Source organism: Lacerta agilis, chromosome 8, assembly GCF_009819535.1.
Source record: "Lacerta agilis isolate rLacAgi1 chromosome 8, rLacAgi1.pri, whole genome shotgun sequence".
In the NCBI taxonomy this organism is placed as follows: Eukaryota; Metazoa; Chordata; class Lepidosauria; order Squamata; family Lacertidae; genus Lacerta; species Lacerta agilis.
This window is the reverse complement of record NC_046319.1, coordinates 47916512-47934240: the sequence shown is the minus strand read 5'-3', so window position 1 is coordinate 47934240 and position 17729 is coordinate 47916512. Positions and strand designations below refer to the sequence as shown.

Sequence of the window (17729 nt, the reverse complement as noted above, 5' to 3'; positions counted from 1 at the left end):
AATTTGTAGAGTTGGAAGGGACCCCTAGGGTCATCTAGTCCAACCCCTTGCAGTGCTGGAATCCAGATCGGCGGAGTGCTGTTGTGCTCAGGTCCTGCTTGCAGGTTGTCCAGGGGCACCCAGTTAGCCACTGCCAGAACAGGATGCTGGACTAGATGGGCCATTGGCCGGATCCAGCAGGGCCCTTCTCACATTCTTAGTTTGATCAAGTGCCAGAAAACTGGAGCAGAGTTAAATCTCCTGCTCAGTGATGCCTAGCATCATTATGAATCTGCTTCTAGCCCATACAAATGCAGATTTTGTTCTAGAGGTGTATGAGTATTAAGATGTCTGCTTGTATGCAGGGGTGATAGGTGTCCAGACTGTCTACACTTTGCGGGAGGGATTTCTGCACATAAAGGAAGGTTAGGTTTGCACACGTAAAGTGGGTTAAAGGGCTCAGTTGCTCTAGTGCGCCAAATCCACTTTCGCAAGGAGCAGGCATTTTGCAATTTGGAATGCGGTGGTGGAATGGACTCAAAGCATAGGACGAACAAATGGCTAATAGGCAGACATATAAGACTCTGTAAGCAAATCAGGACAAATGCCTCATGTCATGTAACTGTCCTGCAAGCAGAATGAATACTTAGTGAAGACTGGATATAATCTAACCATTGAATAAGCTTTGTGCAAGCAAATCAGGATGCTTGATTAACAGATTGTCCGGAGGGAATCAGGAACAGGGACTTGCTTAAATCTTTGGCACAAGACTTTCAATGGCAGCGCATTCTCCAGGCAACAGATCGGTTCACACAACAACAAAAACAGGATCTCAGAGCTAATCTTTTCAAACACATCAGGGACCTGTCACAAGGAATCAGCGGGGAGTCCCTGGCAGGTAGAGGTTGCATTTTCAAGGCATTTTATGCATTCAGCGTGCAATCAAGGCTTAGCCAAGTGTGACAAACATGTCTCTTATTTGTACTGCTCTGCTCTGCAGAGTCAACCAGTCCTGAGCTATAAAGCATGACCCTTCAAAGAAAAACATTAATACATATTGTGTGCATTCTGCAAATAAAGCAAGAATGAATCTTTTTTCTCAAGTTGAAAATCTGCCCGATTAATACCACCCATCAATAATGTGGCGGATCCACTCCTACTACCTGCCCCCAATTAAAGATGGTGCACCCACCTCACGGTACACCAATTGCACAAATTTCTACAATTTACCACAGATTATCTTGCGGGGGACTTAGGTGAGGGAAAATTTAATGTTTTAGAGTTTCAGGCAGGAGATGATTAAACCAGTGTTTTTCAACCACTGTTCCGCGGCACACTAGTGTGCCGCGAGATGGTGCCTGGTGTGCCGTGGGAAAAATTGAAAAATTCAAGAGAATTACTTTATATATAGTCAATATAGGCACAGAGCTAATTTTTTTAACATTTTCTAATGGTGGTGTGCCTCGTGATTTTTTTCATGAAACAAGTGTGCCTTTGCCAAAAAAAGGTTGAAAAACACTGGATTAAACAAACGAGAAAAGTTGTATTAAACAAAAAGAAGTTTATGAAACAAAATGGGTAAGGAAACATGTCCTTTCAGGTAGAAGTTACCGGTAACTTATTTACTTTAACTAACTATAAGATGCCTCAGGCTTAAACAAAGTATTATAGGCACAACTCTTCTTAAACTTCAGTTAGTAAAAATCAGTTGGTACACGTCAGGTAGATAAATATTCAGGTTTCCAGAATAGATGGTAAAATGCCTAGCTTAGTTTCTGTCACTTAGATATTACGGTTAAATACTTTCAACACCATACCGCTTCCTTCACAACTTAATACTTTGGTTCATGAGCAAGGGGCACTTCTCCTCAGTTACTCACTCTCTTAACCATCCCACACCTGAGGTCTTCTAAATGGTATAACAGATCCAGGGGTTCACTGCACCCCTGGTTACTGGGTTGGGAGCCTTCAGGACCTAGAAGAACTCCCCCCTCCTGGCTATACTGAGACCCAGGTAGCTTGTATCCCCACAAGATCTACCTCTCCTGGTTCAGTCACAGCCCTCCCAGAACACTCCTGTCTGTGTACCTTTCCCAGACACTCAACTTGGTCTCCCAATCCAAGCTCCAAGGCCCTGTCCTCTCGCTATGGATAGTCCTCTCAGTGTGGATGTTTAACTTAACTCCGAACCAGTTCTCCCTATCTCCCGGCCTGAAACCTGTCTAACATCTCAAATCAAATCCTAATCCAGCCCTAACTTGCTCCCTTCAGAAACTGCTCCCTTCAGAAACTGCTGTTCCTCCCCCTCTGTGGCTGACAGACTCTATAGCAAATCAGAGAGAGGCTCCAGCACTCTGGTGAAATTTCAGGGGGACGGCATCACCAGACTCTGGTCTGGCTCTGCCGTCTGTCACAGCATCTTTTTTTCTTAAGTTGAAATAATGATTTTGCAGTATTTACCATTTTATAAAATTTAGCTGTGTTTTGCTTGTAGCAGAGACCAGCTGCCAAAGCCCTAGATCTGATCCAGCCACCTCTCTATAGTTTGTGAGGTTTCAAAAGGCATTTCCCGCAGGCTTCAAAACACATATTTGCCACCGGGCTGCAATATTTAGCTGACTCATCCATTTGGCGATTGCACCCGCATATGTTTGCAGGCTGGCCACTGTCATAAAAGGATGTTTTGGCTTGATCCAGCGGGGCTTATATTTTTATGATTAAAAATCTTTAGATCAACTAATAGTTGTGTTCACAATCACAATAACAGAACCATAGACTTTTTAGAGCTGGCAACTGCAGGGTCAAACCAGAACACAGTATTATGAACTGACCTTGATGTTTGTTTATTTACCAGGCTACTGCTAGGTGTGGAGGAGAAATGTGATTCATTTCTCATTTACAGGCAAATCTACCTAAGTGGCACTTTCTGCAATAATATGTGAACTGAGAGACAGTCACCCTGGGAAAGTCACATTCCTCTGAATTTTGCAATGCAGTTTTCCAGCCAAGTAATGTGTACAAAAATGCAGGTACCAAGGTAAAGTGTGCATAAAAAGCATATAGTGGTGGAAATATGCTTTGCAATAATGGGTATGTATGCTAAGGAAAATTGCACATAAAAATGTGTAGTGGGATCATATGACATCTGCACTGGCTGCCAATTGGTTAGCAGGCCAAGTTAAAGGTTTTGCTATTAGTCTATAAAGCCCTTAACAGCGTGAGACCAGTTTACTTTGAAGATCACCTTCCTCCATCTGTGTCTACTCAGCTACTTTGATATGCAGAACCGGCACTTTTACAAGTGTCACACAACATTCATTCTGCAGGGGAAAGAATCGATTTTTCAGTGTGGCAGCACCTATCCTGTGGAACTCCCTGTCCATTGACATTGGGCCTCTGCCGTCCTGTTTTCAGTGTCTGCTGGAAATATTTTTGTTTAGACAAGATGACATGTATTTTAACATGCAATTTTATTTTCCATGTGCGTTTTTAACTGCTCATTTCATCTGTTTTTAGTTTTTTAGGCGAACTTTTTCTTTAACTATTGACTTTTATCAACAATTTTATTGTCTACTTTATGTCAACAGCTTAGAGGTTTTTACAATTAAGTGGTATACAAATTCTGTTAAAGAAAATAAGTCTCTCCTCCAGTTTTAAGCAAGTTGGGACGTGCTTCCTTTCTCGAGGGGTTGCAAAAACAGCGAATGGACCATATGGCTGAGATGGCGTTTCATGTTGATATAAGAGGGGACAGCATGTGTTGGACAACCTAGGATTCCACAGGAGGGGGATGCTCATTAGACCTTCCTCCTGGCTTGCATAAAGAAGAAATGACCTTTCGAGTCATATTTGCGGCAGATGGAGGTCTAAGATGAAGGGGTGGGGGCAAACGCCCCTCCCCATTCCGGTGATTTGCATATGTAAATGTATTTTATTTCCTGAATTGAGACAGGAACTTTTTTGAGTACTCACTGTGCAAGCTGTGTTTTCACTATCTGACAGTCGCTGATGCAGGTCAAACCAGAGAGTCTGTAGTGGGGGAAAACAATTTTTAGAAAGGTTAGAAGCTGCAGTAGTGAAAACCCCCACCAGAAACAACAAAAATCAGTAAAAGCCCCCATTAGTTCACATGAAACAGAGCTTATTTCATATACACACTAGCTAACCAAAAGATATTGCAGCTAAGGACACCCATTGCAAGAGCCAGTGTGGTACAGATGGGCTAATCTATCTATTTTGTTTTTCTAGGTGCCTTATCGTTCCTCTATTAGCTTCAGTTCTCCACATTTCTGCAGCAATTTGATTTTTAAAAAAACACATAACAAAAATCCCTATGGCAATTATTCACAATTGTACTAATTTTGCCTAATAAACACATTTTTTGTATGCACTTTTGACTAAAATACAAATTTTCTGTATTTCTCTAATATAATGCATGTACATTATAGTTCTTTTAACTAATATATGCCTTTTCAGAATAAGGTAAAGGTAAAGGGACCCCTGACCATTAGGTCCAGTCGTGTCCGACTCTGGGGTTGCGGCGCTCATCTCGCGTTACTGGCTGAGGGAGCCAGCATACAGCTTCTGGGTCATGTGGTCAGCATGACAAAGTCGCTTCTGGCAAACCAGAGCAGTGCACGGAAACGGCGTTTACCTTCCTGCTGGAGCGGTACCTATTTATCTACTTGCACTTTTGATGTGCTTTCGTACTGCTAGGTGGGCAGGAGCTGGGACTGAACAACTGAAGCTCACCCCATCGCAGGGATTCAAACCGCTGACCTTCTGATCAGCAAGCCCTAGGCTCAGAATACTTCCACCCAATTATGCGCATTTTCATACACAAGGTTTGCTTGGAAAACTGCACCACAAAATCCAGAGAGCTGAGCTTTGAAGGATAAGTGTGTTTCAGATCACAAGTCAATTTGAAAAGTGTGAATTAGGTAGTTTCTCATTAAAAGGCAAACAAAATCAAATTTCTCCCCCAAGCCCTAGGTAGAACAGATCATATTTCATACACAAAGTATCTAATCAGAATTCACCAAGACATTGCGACTGAAGATTATTTATTTGATATCCATTGCAGCAATCAGTGTCATCTAGGACCGAGGCTCTGTGCTTTTTCTCCATTCCCCATGCAGTCTGAAATGGCACAGATCACTCCGCCAGTGTAGGACTTTACCACTTCATTTTGCTGTGTTTATAGGCTAAGCCTCAGCTGACATGCAGAGGCAGAAAGTTCTGCCTCCTCTTTAATCTGTGTGATTCACACACACATGCAAAATTCACCACTTAGCGAACATTTCACTCTGGTTTGATTAAATGTGTGTATGCCACTTTTCCAAAAACAAAGTTGAGCTCAAAGCAAGAACAAAGCATTAGAAAATAACATCTGCATCAATTAACAGTATGTTCACCAAAATACATGGGAACATATCAAACAAAAACCAAACCATGCACCTGTGGCCTTCCAGAGGTTGTTGGAGTCCATCTCCCATCAGCCACAGCCAGCATGACCAGTGGGCAGGGGCAATAAACAATTTCACAAGTAAAAGAACCTTAGGGCACAATTAAACTAACCAAGCTCCAGAAGTTCCACCCCATCTTTTGATGCTACACAAGGCAAGCCTGCTGGAACAGGCCAGTGGCCCAGCCAGTCCACCATACTGCTCCAACCAGATGCTTGAGGGAAACCTGCAAGCTGGAGTTGAGCTCAACAGCACTCTGCCCACCTGTGATTCCTAGCAACTGGTACTCATAGGCATAAAGCCTCTGACATTGGAGACAGAACATAGACATTGTGGCCAGTAGCCACTGATAGCATAATCTTCCATGAATTTGTCTAACCCTCTTTTAAAACCATCAAATTGAGGAATGAGTACCATAGTTTAAGGGTGTCCATCTGGCTGGGTTTCCCCAGACACTCTGGGCGGCTCCCAACAGAACATTAAAAACGTGATAAAAGATCAAACATTAAAAACTTCCCTAAACAGGGCTGCTTTCAGATGTCTTCTAAAAGTTGGATAGCTGTTTATTCTCTTGACATCTGATGGGAGGGCGCCACCACCGAGGAGGCCCTCTGCCTGGTTCCCTGTAACCTCACTTCTCGCAGGGAGGGAACCGCTAGAAGGCCCTTGGAGTTGGACCTCAGTGTCTAGGCAGAACGATGGGGGTGGATCCAGCGATATGGCAGAGGGAGAAAAACTTCCCTATCCATCTTCTCCAGCCTATGTATAATTCTATGAATTTCTATTGTGTTGCTTCTTCCTTAACTTTTCTGCAAAGTGAAACATCCCATATACTAGAACTTCTTCTCTCAGAGGAGCTGCTTCATCTCCTTGGTTGCCCTTTTCTGAACCTTTTCCAACTTTACAATATCCTTTTTGGGGCGAGGCAACCAAAACTATACCACTATGCTTAAAAACAACAACCCCATATTCCTGGGGTTTTTTTGGGGGGGGGACACCCCCCCCAAAATCCCTGCTTTCTCTCACACACATGGACCCCAAATGTGTCATGCTACTGCATAACCTGAGTCCATTTCTTAATTAGTGGCTCCTGTAAGGGTTCCTATTTCTCCTGTGGTGTTGAGATAGATTAAACGCCTTCATTTGCTGTGTGATGTGCATCAGAGGAAGGGAAATTCTCCCTCCTCCCCATGAATTGTTAATGTGAGAAGGAAGAAGGCTAGCATGTTTTCCTATCCAAATTCCCTAAGCTATAGGTAATGCTGCAGGAAGGGTTAGCCACGGACAGCGCCAGTCTCCCCGTGAGCAGGGAGGGCTGCGGATGAGTGGCTAGGGATTGGGGGTGGGGGAGCATGGAAATTCAGGGTGCTTTGGATTTTAATGTGATCCATACTTTCTGATACAATATTTCAACTGAAACTCTGTAATCCTCTGAAATTTACATTTCTCCAGATTCTGCACTGTAGCTCAGTTCTGTCTGCTCTGATGGCCAGCAGCTCTCTGGGGTTTCAGGCTGACTATTGCTATGCCTATTGAACAATGTGAACAATTCAAGGAGACCTAAGAATATCGGTCACCAAGTATTGTCTATCTTCACTTTAGCAAGGTTCACGTATGCAAAAAATAAAAGAAAAGAAAAGGAAGCCAGGAAAGATGGAGGAGCAAATGACAAATGTTAACAATTAGACTGGACAATGGGAGACAGAAGGAACTGTGATTGATTACATGTTACTATAAAATAAGTTAAGGAGGAACTAAATTTTACTATTTTTCACTGATTTGCTCTATATGCAACATGAATATTTTTGTCCTTAACTTTTTTTCTAAAATGTAGTTAGATAATTGTTTTGTATTGCTTATAAATTGAATTTATAAACATTTTTTTGCATTTTTTTTAAAAAAATCTCCATACAGGACTAGGCAGAGAACCATATTCGTCCCGTCTATCACCACTTCTGAACTGGTAGCTGCAGTTCCACCCTGTCACCACTCACAATGGTGGCACTAAAGTGCAGTCACAAAGAGACAAGGTTCTCCTTGCTCTGCCAAGCCTCAGGGTCCTCCTACTTCAGCCCTTAGTTGGTAACTTCTGGCACTTTACAGGAGCAGAACAGTCAGCAAGTGTCTAGGGCTGAAGCTCCCTTAAATCCCTTGTGTGGCTACGTTGGGGTGGCTTTCTGGATAACCAGCTAGGCCAGGGATCTCCAAACCCCACTAAGTGCAAATATTGCCTGCTTGTTACAGAGACTCCTTTGGAAGAGTCATATACTGGAGACCTCACAGTTATTCTTTTGTGTTGTCATAACAACCCAGGGAAAGGGGCACCTCTATAAAATAATAATCATCTTGGCCACATTTTTAGAAGCTGGTTGTCAAGGTAACTGTGTGTGTGTGCGTGTGTGTGTGTGTGCGTGTGTGTGTGTGTGAATACCAGTCCATATTTGTGAGCTTTAGAATGTGTGTACATTTCTATGAATTATTTTTGGAACAAAATCCACATCCTTTGCTCCTGTTGGCAGAAAGCAAATCCAGGTACCAGCATTAGAATTCGTAAGGTAGACTTAGAACAGCAGGGAAGACCTCTAGCCTGCTGCCTTCATTGCACCCAAAAGGTCACGCCTACCCGCCCTACACAGGATGTGATGCATGATATCAGGGGTGCAGCAGGAGAGGATGGTGCTCAGCAGAAAAGATGCTTGCGGGCACTGCAAATCAGCTGCTTGTGGTGTCTATAAAGTCCCTTTCAAAGTGCAGGGCAAGACAGTGCTTTGACCTGGCTTCTGGAGACATCTTCAAAAACCCCAATTAAGAGTGCTATTATCCAACAACCAACTGATGGTGTAGGTGGAGATGAAACTCAGCCAAAAGTGAGCTTGCAGGCACTCCTGATGAATGGCACCTGCAAAGCGCTGTTCACAAAACCCAACCTTCAGCTGATCATCAGGCCTTGCAAAGCCCATGTGCACAGTGCTTTGTTAGACCTGGCGATCCCATGGCCATCAGCACTTTGTAGGCTATGCCTATGATTGTGACATGGGGTGATTGGACCTGTCAAACTTTCCCTGCGGGGGTGGGGGACATAACCAACTGGCCCACCAGTCAGATCCAGCTCCACAACTCTGAATTTGAAGGACTTCATAGAATCATATAATTTAGATTTAGAAGCAACCCTGAAGGTCATCTAGGCCAACCCTCTGCAATGCAGGAATCTTGACATGTGGTCCACCATCCAGTTTGAAACTATACCAGGCCCTGCTCAGCTTTCCAGATGTGCTAGCAGTTTTATTGCTGCGCCATCCATAAAACATAGCTTCAATACATGGCCCAAGTGAATGCAAGGATTAAAATACTGAGGGCTGCAAATAATATACTATGGATTCTAAGATAAGTTATGGTGCAGTCCTAACCCCACTTACCTGAGAGTAAGCCCCACTGCATTGAATAGGATAGCAGCAGCATGCCATGGTTCACCACTGGCAAACTCCCAAGGTGTGTGTGTGTGTGTGGGGGGGGAGAGGTTGGGTACTTCCCAACTCTAAGCAGAATACCATTCCACCAGGAAGGGCTGAGTGGAAGAAGAAATTGATCCTCGCTCTACTGCCATGCCAACACTGCTTACCTGCTGTTTAGCCAATGAAGTTGTGGCCTGATTTCACCCAATGAAGTTGTGGCCTGATTTCACTGGTGTCTGATTTGAGTTATTTCCACTGCACTTGTGAGCCACAAGTATGCACCTGCCTAGGCAAATGTTCCTACATCTACCTCATCATCCCTGTCTTCCCCCACCCCCCATCTTCACATTACAGCATGGAAGGAAGGATTTCCCCAGTTATGATCCCCAATTGCTTCTCCAGTTCATTCTGCCTAGTGTTTCACTTATCTTAAATTTTGGTTTAAGAAGTAGAACCTGCAACAAAATATTGAAGCATGGAGGGTTCCCCTTCAGGATACTCCATCCCCTCCCTCCCACTCAGTTTCCTATCCCTCCCTCTGCTCCCCTGGAAATTTCAGAGTACACAATCACCAGGGAGAAATTCGTCATGACTGTTGTTGTTGTTCAGTCGTTCAGTCGTGTCCGACTCTTCGTGACCCCATGGACCAGAGTACGCCAGGCACGCCTATCCTTCACTGCCTCTCGCAGTTTGGCCAAACTCATGTTAGTAGCTTCAAGAACACTGTCCAACCATCTCATCCTCTGTCGTCCCCTTCTCCTTGTGCCCTCCATCTTTCCCAACATCAGGGTCTTTTCTAGGGATTCTTCTCTTCTCATGAGGTGGCCAAAGTACTGGAGCCTCAACTTCAGGATCTGTCCTTCTAGTGAGTACTCCGGGCTGATTTCTTTGAGAATGGATAGGTTTGATCTTCTTGCAGTCCACGGGACTCTCAAGAGTCTCCTCCAGCACCATAATTCAAAAGCATCAATTCTACGGTCATGACTATTTGCATTTTATTCATCACTTACAACACGAAATGCCTCAAAGCTACTTAAAACTATAAAAGCATCCAGAGCACAGAATCCAGAATACAAAACATAAAAATAACATAAAAAGGTGATTGACAAAAAAATGCTCATTCTTGTCCCACCCCGCAAAAAGATGAAAACCATTGATTATATTATTTAATAAAATGCTCATCCTGTAATACAACCGAATGTCAGGAGCACACTGTCCTTTTTATTCTGAGCAGAATATAGGACCTTCATGATATCCTCCAGCTTTCCATGATCTTCTGTGCTCTCTCTCTCTTTTATTTTCACAGCTTTTAGTTCTAGCTTGTTGTTTTGTATCACATTTGGGTCTTCCTGTTCACCTCTCACTTTAAGAATTCAAGGGTGATATGCTTCTACTGCATTATGCATTATTTACTCTGAGGTTTCCTCTATGCTCCATTTCCATTCCACGAGTTCCTACTTAGCTTGTCAACAAGCAGGGTGGGTCAAGTGTCCTATTTTTTCAGAGATGGGTTGCTAGAGGAGCTTTCTCTTTGAAAGTCAGCCTGGCCCAAATCTGCTTTAAAGAAAAAGAACTCTAAGGAAGGGGGGTGGGGGTGGGAATTCTTCAAGTTCTCCATCAACAGTTAGCCCCTGGGCAGCAGACTGAGCATGGGCACAATTCATCCCACTATGGTGAGATGAACTGAATTTATAAATCTTACAGTGACCACTGGTACAACAGAGGTGCAGGCGCAGGGCAGAGTTACTGGGAAGGAAAGCAAACAAGACAACTGTGTGCTTACTCTTCACCCAGTCCATCTTCCAACCTTTATTACCTAGGGTCCAAACCTAAAGTCCTCTCAGTTTTTTGGATGCTATTGCTAACCTGGCTTGTGTCACTAAAACCTGGTTGGGGAAAGCAGGAGGGACTTGCTTCTCCCAAATGTGTCCTCCAGGTTTCATGGTTCAACACCAGCTGAGATTTAAGGTTAGAGAGACAGAGACAGCATTGATCTTTAGGGTCCAAACCTCCTCCTCATCTGCTGGCTGAGTTAAGATCTACCTGTACCTGGTGTTGGGAACCTGATGGATTCTGCTGGTGCACCCTACTGTCTAGCCGCCACCCTGACAGAGCTCTTGGAGGGGATATCAGCTGCAGTGTTGGATCACAAGGCTGATCAATCTGGTGTACTTTAATGTCCGAGTGGTATTGTTACGAGTGTCTAATAAAACTGATGGAATCACAATGTTGTTTTCGTCATGATGACACTGTCAAAATAGATTTTTAAAAATACAAGGTCCTCCTTACCTTGTTTTCCAGCCTCCCAATCAACTCTGCTAACCTGTTGATCTGAGCTTCCAAGCCTTCCTCCTTGGTGTCTGAAGAGGCTGCAGAAAGAAAGGTAGTTATGGGGCAAGAAAAGGACATTGGGCAAGAGATTGCAGACATTCTGGACCAGGCTGCAAAAGAAAAAAGTAGCATTGGCCAGAAGGGACAGCAACACAAAAAGGTTTCACAGCACTTGGCAGTCTTCCTTAGCTGAATAGCTGACCTTGTATATCTCCCTTGGCATCTACAAAATTGCCTTATACTAAGGTCAGATTGTTGTACCATCTAACTCAGTGTTGTCTGTGCCAGGGACAGGGGCTGTGGCCTTCCAGAGTGACACCAGCTCTCATCAGTCCCACCCCATCAGCCAGCATGGCCAGTGGTCAAGGATGATGGGAACTATAGCCCAATGGCACCTGGGGACTGCAGGTTCCCCACATCAGGTCCTGGCACAGTGCTCTAGGCTCTTCTCCTAAAACAGAACATTGTGATTTCTGTGTATCTCCATGTTTTTATGCTTTGTTCCTCGTTATGTTTATGTTTATGTCTATATGGGCTTATAGCTGCAATAAAATTTCTGTCTGTCCTAAAACAGAACTGGCCTCTGTGAGCCATGTTTGACAGGGGGGCAGGAGTGTCCAGGGAATAATCAGGAACACATTCTAGGGCCCCTCTGGAGTCTTCCTTCACAGCTGCAGCTTGAATTCAGATTGTGGTTGCAAAGAGTACCCCTTTTTATAGAAAAAAAGCACTGCTTAGCTCCAATTGATGGTCATGCAATCCACCAACCTACTCAAGGCTGGCTTTCCAGCATCTGGAACAACACTCACCAGTCTGGAAGCTTTTCCTGCGTTCTTTGGTTACAATTCTGTTGTTGGGGGGATAATTAGGCACAGGGTTGTCATACCAGGTGTCCATGACACCATGGCCAGATTTACTGTGGAACTGTCTGCAATTGGAGGAAAGAAACAGATTAACACAAAAGAACACATATTCCCGCCTTTTAGATAATAAATAGCTTTTCATGTTGTGAACCGCCTTGAGATCTATCAGTAGAGGGCGGTATACAAATTTTAATGATGATGATGTAATGAAATGCAGCACTTGCACAGCAACTGGGCCACCAATTCTTTCCAGTTCTCATTTTTACCCCCAATCTTAAATTGAGTTCCCCACATTTCCACATCAGTTTGCAAATTTATTTTTAAAGCACCTTATGAAAATTCACAAACATTTGAGTGCAAGTTTCTCTTAATAGACACATTTTTGTAAACAACTTTACCTAATATATACATATTTTTTTTACAAAGCATTTCCCATGACATAATACATATCTGTATGTTATTTCAGCCAATGCACACTTTCCACCAGCATATCCACTTTGTACATATTACTTGTCTGGAGAACTGTGCTACACCTCACCATTGAGAGAAGATTGCACCCCGTCTATGGAATGCCCTCCTCTTCCAGACTTGGTTGTCTTATTCCTTTATTTATTTATTTATTGCATCAATAAACCACCTTTTCCTCCAAGGAGCTCAAAGTGGTGTATGTGTTTCACATTTTATCCTCAAAAGAAACCTGTGAGGCGGGTTAGGCTAAGAGAAAGTGACCGGCTCAAAGTCTCCCTGTGAGCTTCATGGCTGAGTGGGGATTCAAACCCTGCTCTCCCAGGTCACATAACCCAACACCCTAACCATTATGCCACACTGGATGCTGACTGTTTTGGGCCAAGTTAAGACTGATTTGCTCAGGCCATTTAAATTTTGCAAGTTGGTTAGTGCATTTTACAGTATAGGTTTAGGTTTTGGGATTTATTTTTTTTTGGTGCTTTATACTTTCCCATGGCATTTGTTTTGAGAGAGGATGGGTTGTAAATAGTCTGAATAAACAGCCTGCATCAAGAGGTTAGGGCCAGATTATCAAATCCCTAAATAGATAATTTAGCACAGAGTAGCCAAAATGGTGCCCTACAACTCCCATCAACACCCAGCTAACATGCCCAATGGTCAGGGACGATGGGATTCATGGTCTAACAAGACTTGGGAGGGTACCACATTGACTTCTCCCAATTTAACCAATATACATGAAGAACATAGGAAGAGCCCTGCTGGATTGGACTAAATTCCCATCTAATCCAGCAGCATCCTGTTCTTACATTGGCCAACTAGATTTCTGTGGGAAGCCTGCAAGCAGGACCTGAGCACAGCATCCCTCTCCACCCTTGTGACTCCTGGCAACTGAATATCAGCACACTGCCCCCCCCCCCACAGTGGAGACAGAACATAGCCCACCATGGCTAGTTGCCATTGATAGGATTTTATCAATATGGAGGACAAGGATAAGCCTTTCTTGCTTATTCTTGTTAACTTATCATATTGATGAGAGATGCACGTTTTCACATGGACTGGCCCAGCAGATACTGAATTATGTTTTGTTTCAGGTTTGCAGTAGCTCAGAGGCAATCTGCTAGCGGGTGCATAACTTGCCGTTCAGTACTGTTAATTGCCAAGGGAACAATTTCCTATCTATTCTCATCACCGAGATGAGTTGGTACCCTTGACAACCTGTGGAAGATTGGAAAGTTGTAGGAAAGGTTAAAAAAAAAGTGTCTGTGGGATAAGCTGAAAAATAAGAAATGGAAAAGTGGGTGGAGGGGTAGGTAAAAGTATGGTTATAATGGTACTGAGAGGATATTTCATAACAGTGAAGCCACTCACTCCAGCTGATACGCCTGATGCTCACAAATAACAGTGCTTTGTTTGGTATATAAAAGCAGCATGTTGTGGGGGTGGGGGTGGATGTGGGTCTCTTGGCAGCTACCCCAGGGTCTCTGCAGGAAAGCCCACTCCTCCAGAAGCAATCATCTGCTTCTATCTTGTTTATTCAGAGTTTCATAGAATGCAAGTGGAAAGCAAGCAGTCATTGATTATTTCATCTGGAGGCCCATGAGCAGAGAAATAAATCTTTAGCTGCTCCATCCAACGACTAATTGCTTCTTGATTGTTTCCTCTTCTGCTGATTTGGCACCTGCTCAGTACAACTCTGCCAATGTATTAAACATATATTTACTTTACTTTCAAACAGAAGAAAGCTTGGCATCTAAAGCCAGGCCACATCACACACACACACACACACACACACACACACACACACCTCTTTAAAAAAAAAGTTGTCACTGCAATCATAACCCAACTTAACTTAGGAGTAAGCCCGATTGAATTGACTTCTGAGCAGACACATGATTTATACTTTATGGGTATTTATAAACCACCAACTCATAAGAAAATATCGCAGCTGTGTAGTATAAATCATTATTACAATTGCTCTCTTAGGGCTCTTCCACACTTCCACTTGTCTCACCGCTTTCTGGGGGGGACGGGACTGGTTTTCCATGGATCAGAGTTTGTTCCGATTCAATGGCAGAGTGGGTTTTCCTGGTGGTGCAAACTGAAAACTGCTCAGACCTGTGCTTTCTAGGCTTGGGACAAAGCGGAATTGTGAACACGCCCTTTGTCTCCTAATGCAGGACAATGTCTAGGTGCCTTACAAGCGAATGTAAAAACCTGCAACATTTTAACAACCACCAACATTTGACAAATCAATAAATAAAGCTTAAAACACCAGCTCACATTGGCGTGGGAAAAACATACCAGCAACCCAGAGCTTGATAGTTTAATAGGTTAAAGGCAGCACCCAGGAAATAGAAATGGGTAGGTAGCCAATGCATAGATGCATAGGTGCCACCCTGTAGACCAGAAGAAAACAAGCTTCCATGTGACAGCTTTTCAGATATTTGAAGATGGCTATCCTATCACCTCTCACTCTTCTCCAGGCTGAACACACCCAAGTCTCTGAACCATTCCTCATAAGACTTGGTTTCCAGACCCTTTATCCATGCAGTTCTGCTATAGTGTACTAACAGGAGTGGACTTATTTTAGTCTGAGGGCCAAAATGGCTTCCATACAACCTTCCGGGGGGCCACATCCCAGTGGACCTGAAGCAAAAGTGAGTGGTAAATTTTACTTCCTTCTATAGTAGGCTTGCTTCTATACACACACCCCACCCCTACCCTTCTCTACCCTCCATCCAGGCAAGCAGAGTTCACTTTTCAGAGTTCCAAGGACAGATTTCAGCCAGGTCAAAACACCCACAGGAGAGTGCAGAGCAGGCCTGGGGATATGGGGTGTGACTGGAGAGAGCCTGACACAGAGGCATGGAGGGCTGCATTGAGGTCCCTGGCCTGAGGCTCCACACCCTTGCATTATAATACATAAGGTCTGGGGGTGGGTGGGGGGTAAGGCTGCCTGTACAGTAAAAAAGAAGTAATTGATGTGAATGCTAAACCTTCCTTTGATCACTTAACCTGAGAGCAGCAGCTGGATATAGAATCCACCGTCCAGCCTCCATCTGGGCCATGTGCTAGAGTGAAGCAGTTTTAGGCTACTTCTCTGAATCCTTCAGCAAGGGCAATGCTATTCAGAATGAAATACTACATAGAGGCCGCAAGTGAAAGAATCAACACAGGTCCCAAAATGCAGCATACCAGGTGGCTTTGCATCTATATTTAGCACCAAACCCAATTCAAAATAAACACTTACATCAGGTATAGCCAGCACGGTACCCTCCAAACTCATCCTCCTTCACCACTGTCCATGCTGGTCAGGACTCATGGGAACGGGTTCCAACAGCATCATGTTGGTGACCCCTAACCTGGATCCATATGCACAGCTCCTATTTATTCCACTGGCCTGGCAGACCAATCTGATGGGTGTAAAGGACTTTTTTCTTTAGGGAAAGGGCCACAACATTTTGGAAAAGTGGGACAACTATGCCTTGTCTGCATAGTGTAGTTTGGCTACTACATGGCTTCATCGTGATCCAGCACAGCAGTCGCTCAGCAGGTACCTGTCTCATTCACTCCCACATCTCCTTTAGATCACCTTTTAATTCAACATTCATCATGATTTGCTTGCACAAAACATATGTGAAGTCTTTATGCCCAGTCTTTACTGAGAAGTTGCTCTGATTAGTTTGCAGGAAAGTTGTATGACAATCTTCCATTCATCCTGATTTACTTGAGCAGTGTTTTTACACCTCCCTACGGTATTAATCATTCGTTTGTCCTATGGTTTTCAGTGCATTTACCCGCCACTTTTTAAACCACAAAAGTCAGTTTTTTAGAAAAGAAAACCAGATTTGTTGTAGCCACAGCAACAGAGCACTTTAATCCACTTTAATTGGGCAAGCCTAAAATTTCCTTCTTGCAAATGAATCCCTCCCCCCAAATGCTGAGAGTCTGGAGGTAACTGCAGATTGTCACCAAATACAATGCACTGCCTCTTCCTGAGGACTGTGTCTCCCCTGTCCCCCAAACACTGCCAAATACACACAGGCAGAAGAACATAGCTTGCTTGGATATTGCTTGTCCAAGCTTTGTAGGCAGACACCCTGACCCATTTTGGGGGGGCTGGGGGGGGCGGGGCAGGGTTAGACTTGATAATAGCACACTTGCTAAAAATGAAACTGTGGCACCAAAGTGATGGCCATACTCAGAGAGGAGAGAGTTGATGCATCATATCCACCTGCAATGCAGGGAGATCCATTCTGCTCTGTTAAGTAATTCTCATGAATATACATTGGCTGCTGAGGCTGCTGAATATACTGATGCAAAATAAATCAAAAGCAGCAGAAGCAGAGTGAGAACAGAAAAGGAGGAGAAGCTCCAGAAACACTCCTGACTCCAGCATCATGCAGAGGAAGAAGAGGAAGCAGGAAGTCAAGCTGGCGACTGAAAAACATGAACATGAGCTCGGCCTTTTGCTCCTCAGAGCTAAGAACTTAGTGACTGCCTCTCTTTGCTGCATCCTCTCACATGGCACATAGAAACACAGGAAGTTGCCTTATATTGACCACTGGGTCCATGTGGCTCAGAATTGTCTACACCAGGGTTTCCCAAACTTGCGTCTCCAGCTGTTTTTGGACTAAACTCTCATCATCCCTAGCTAGCAGGAGCAGTAGTCAGGGATTATGGGGATTGTAGTCCAAAAACAGCTGGGGACCCAAGTTTGGGAAACCCTGGTCTACACTGACTGGCAGTGGCTCTCCACTGTTTCAGGCAAGGGACATTTCCAGTCCTACCTGGAGCTGCATGGCATTGAATCTTGGGAGATTCTACATTTCAAGCAGATTCGCTGCCACTGAACTACAGCCTTTCATCCTGGAATTGCCTTCCACAAAATGCGATGACCACAAACTTAGAAGATTTTAGAAGGCGGTCAGGCAAACACATGGAGGATAAGCCAGTGGCCAGGACGGCTGTCTTCTACCTCCAGGGTCAGAGGCAGTAGGCCTCTGAATACGAATAGCTGGGAAACAATGGGAGGGCAGGGGCCTTTCATTCATCACCATCTTGTAGACTTCCCAGGGGCATCTGATTGGTGATCGTGAAAAAGGGTGCTAGACTAGATTGGCCATTGGTCTGATCCAGCAGGGTTCTTCACAGGTTCTTTCTTAACATTC

At 44.1% G+C, this 17729-nt stretch overlaps 1 protein-coding gene across 1 annotated transcript in view; it reads right to left on the bottom strand.

Moving 5' to 3' along the window:
• The window catches only part of NECAB2 (N-terminal EF-hand calcium binding protein 2), a 136298-nt gene that overhangs the window by 10169 nt on the left and 108400 nt on the right, over positions 1-17729 (bottom strand). The window contains exons 7-9 of the mRNA XM_033157236.1: positions 12037-12155; positions 11186-11265; positions 3952-4008 (exon numbers count right to left, since the gene is read on the bottom strand). Coding sequence (XP_033013127.1) covers positions 3952-4008; positions 11186-11265; positions 12037-12155 — 256 coding nt within the window. The remainder of the gene's footprint in view (positions 1-3951; positions 4009-11185; positions 11266-12036; positions 12156-17729) is intronic.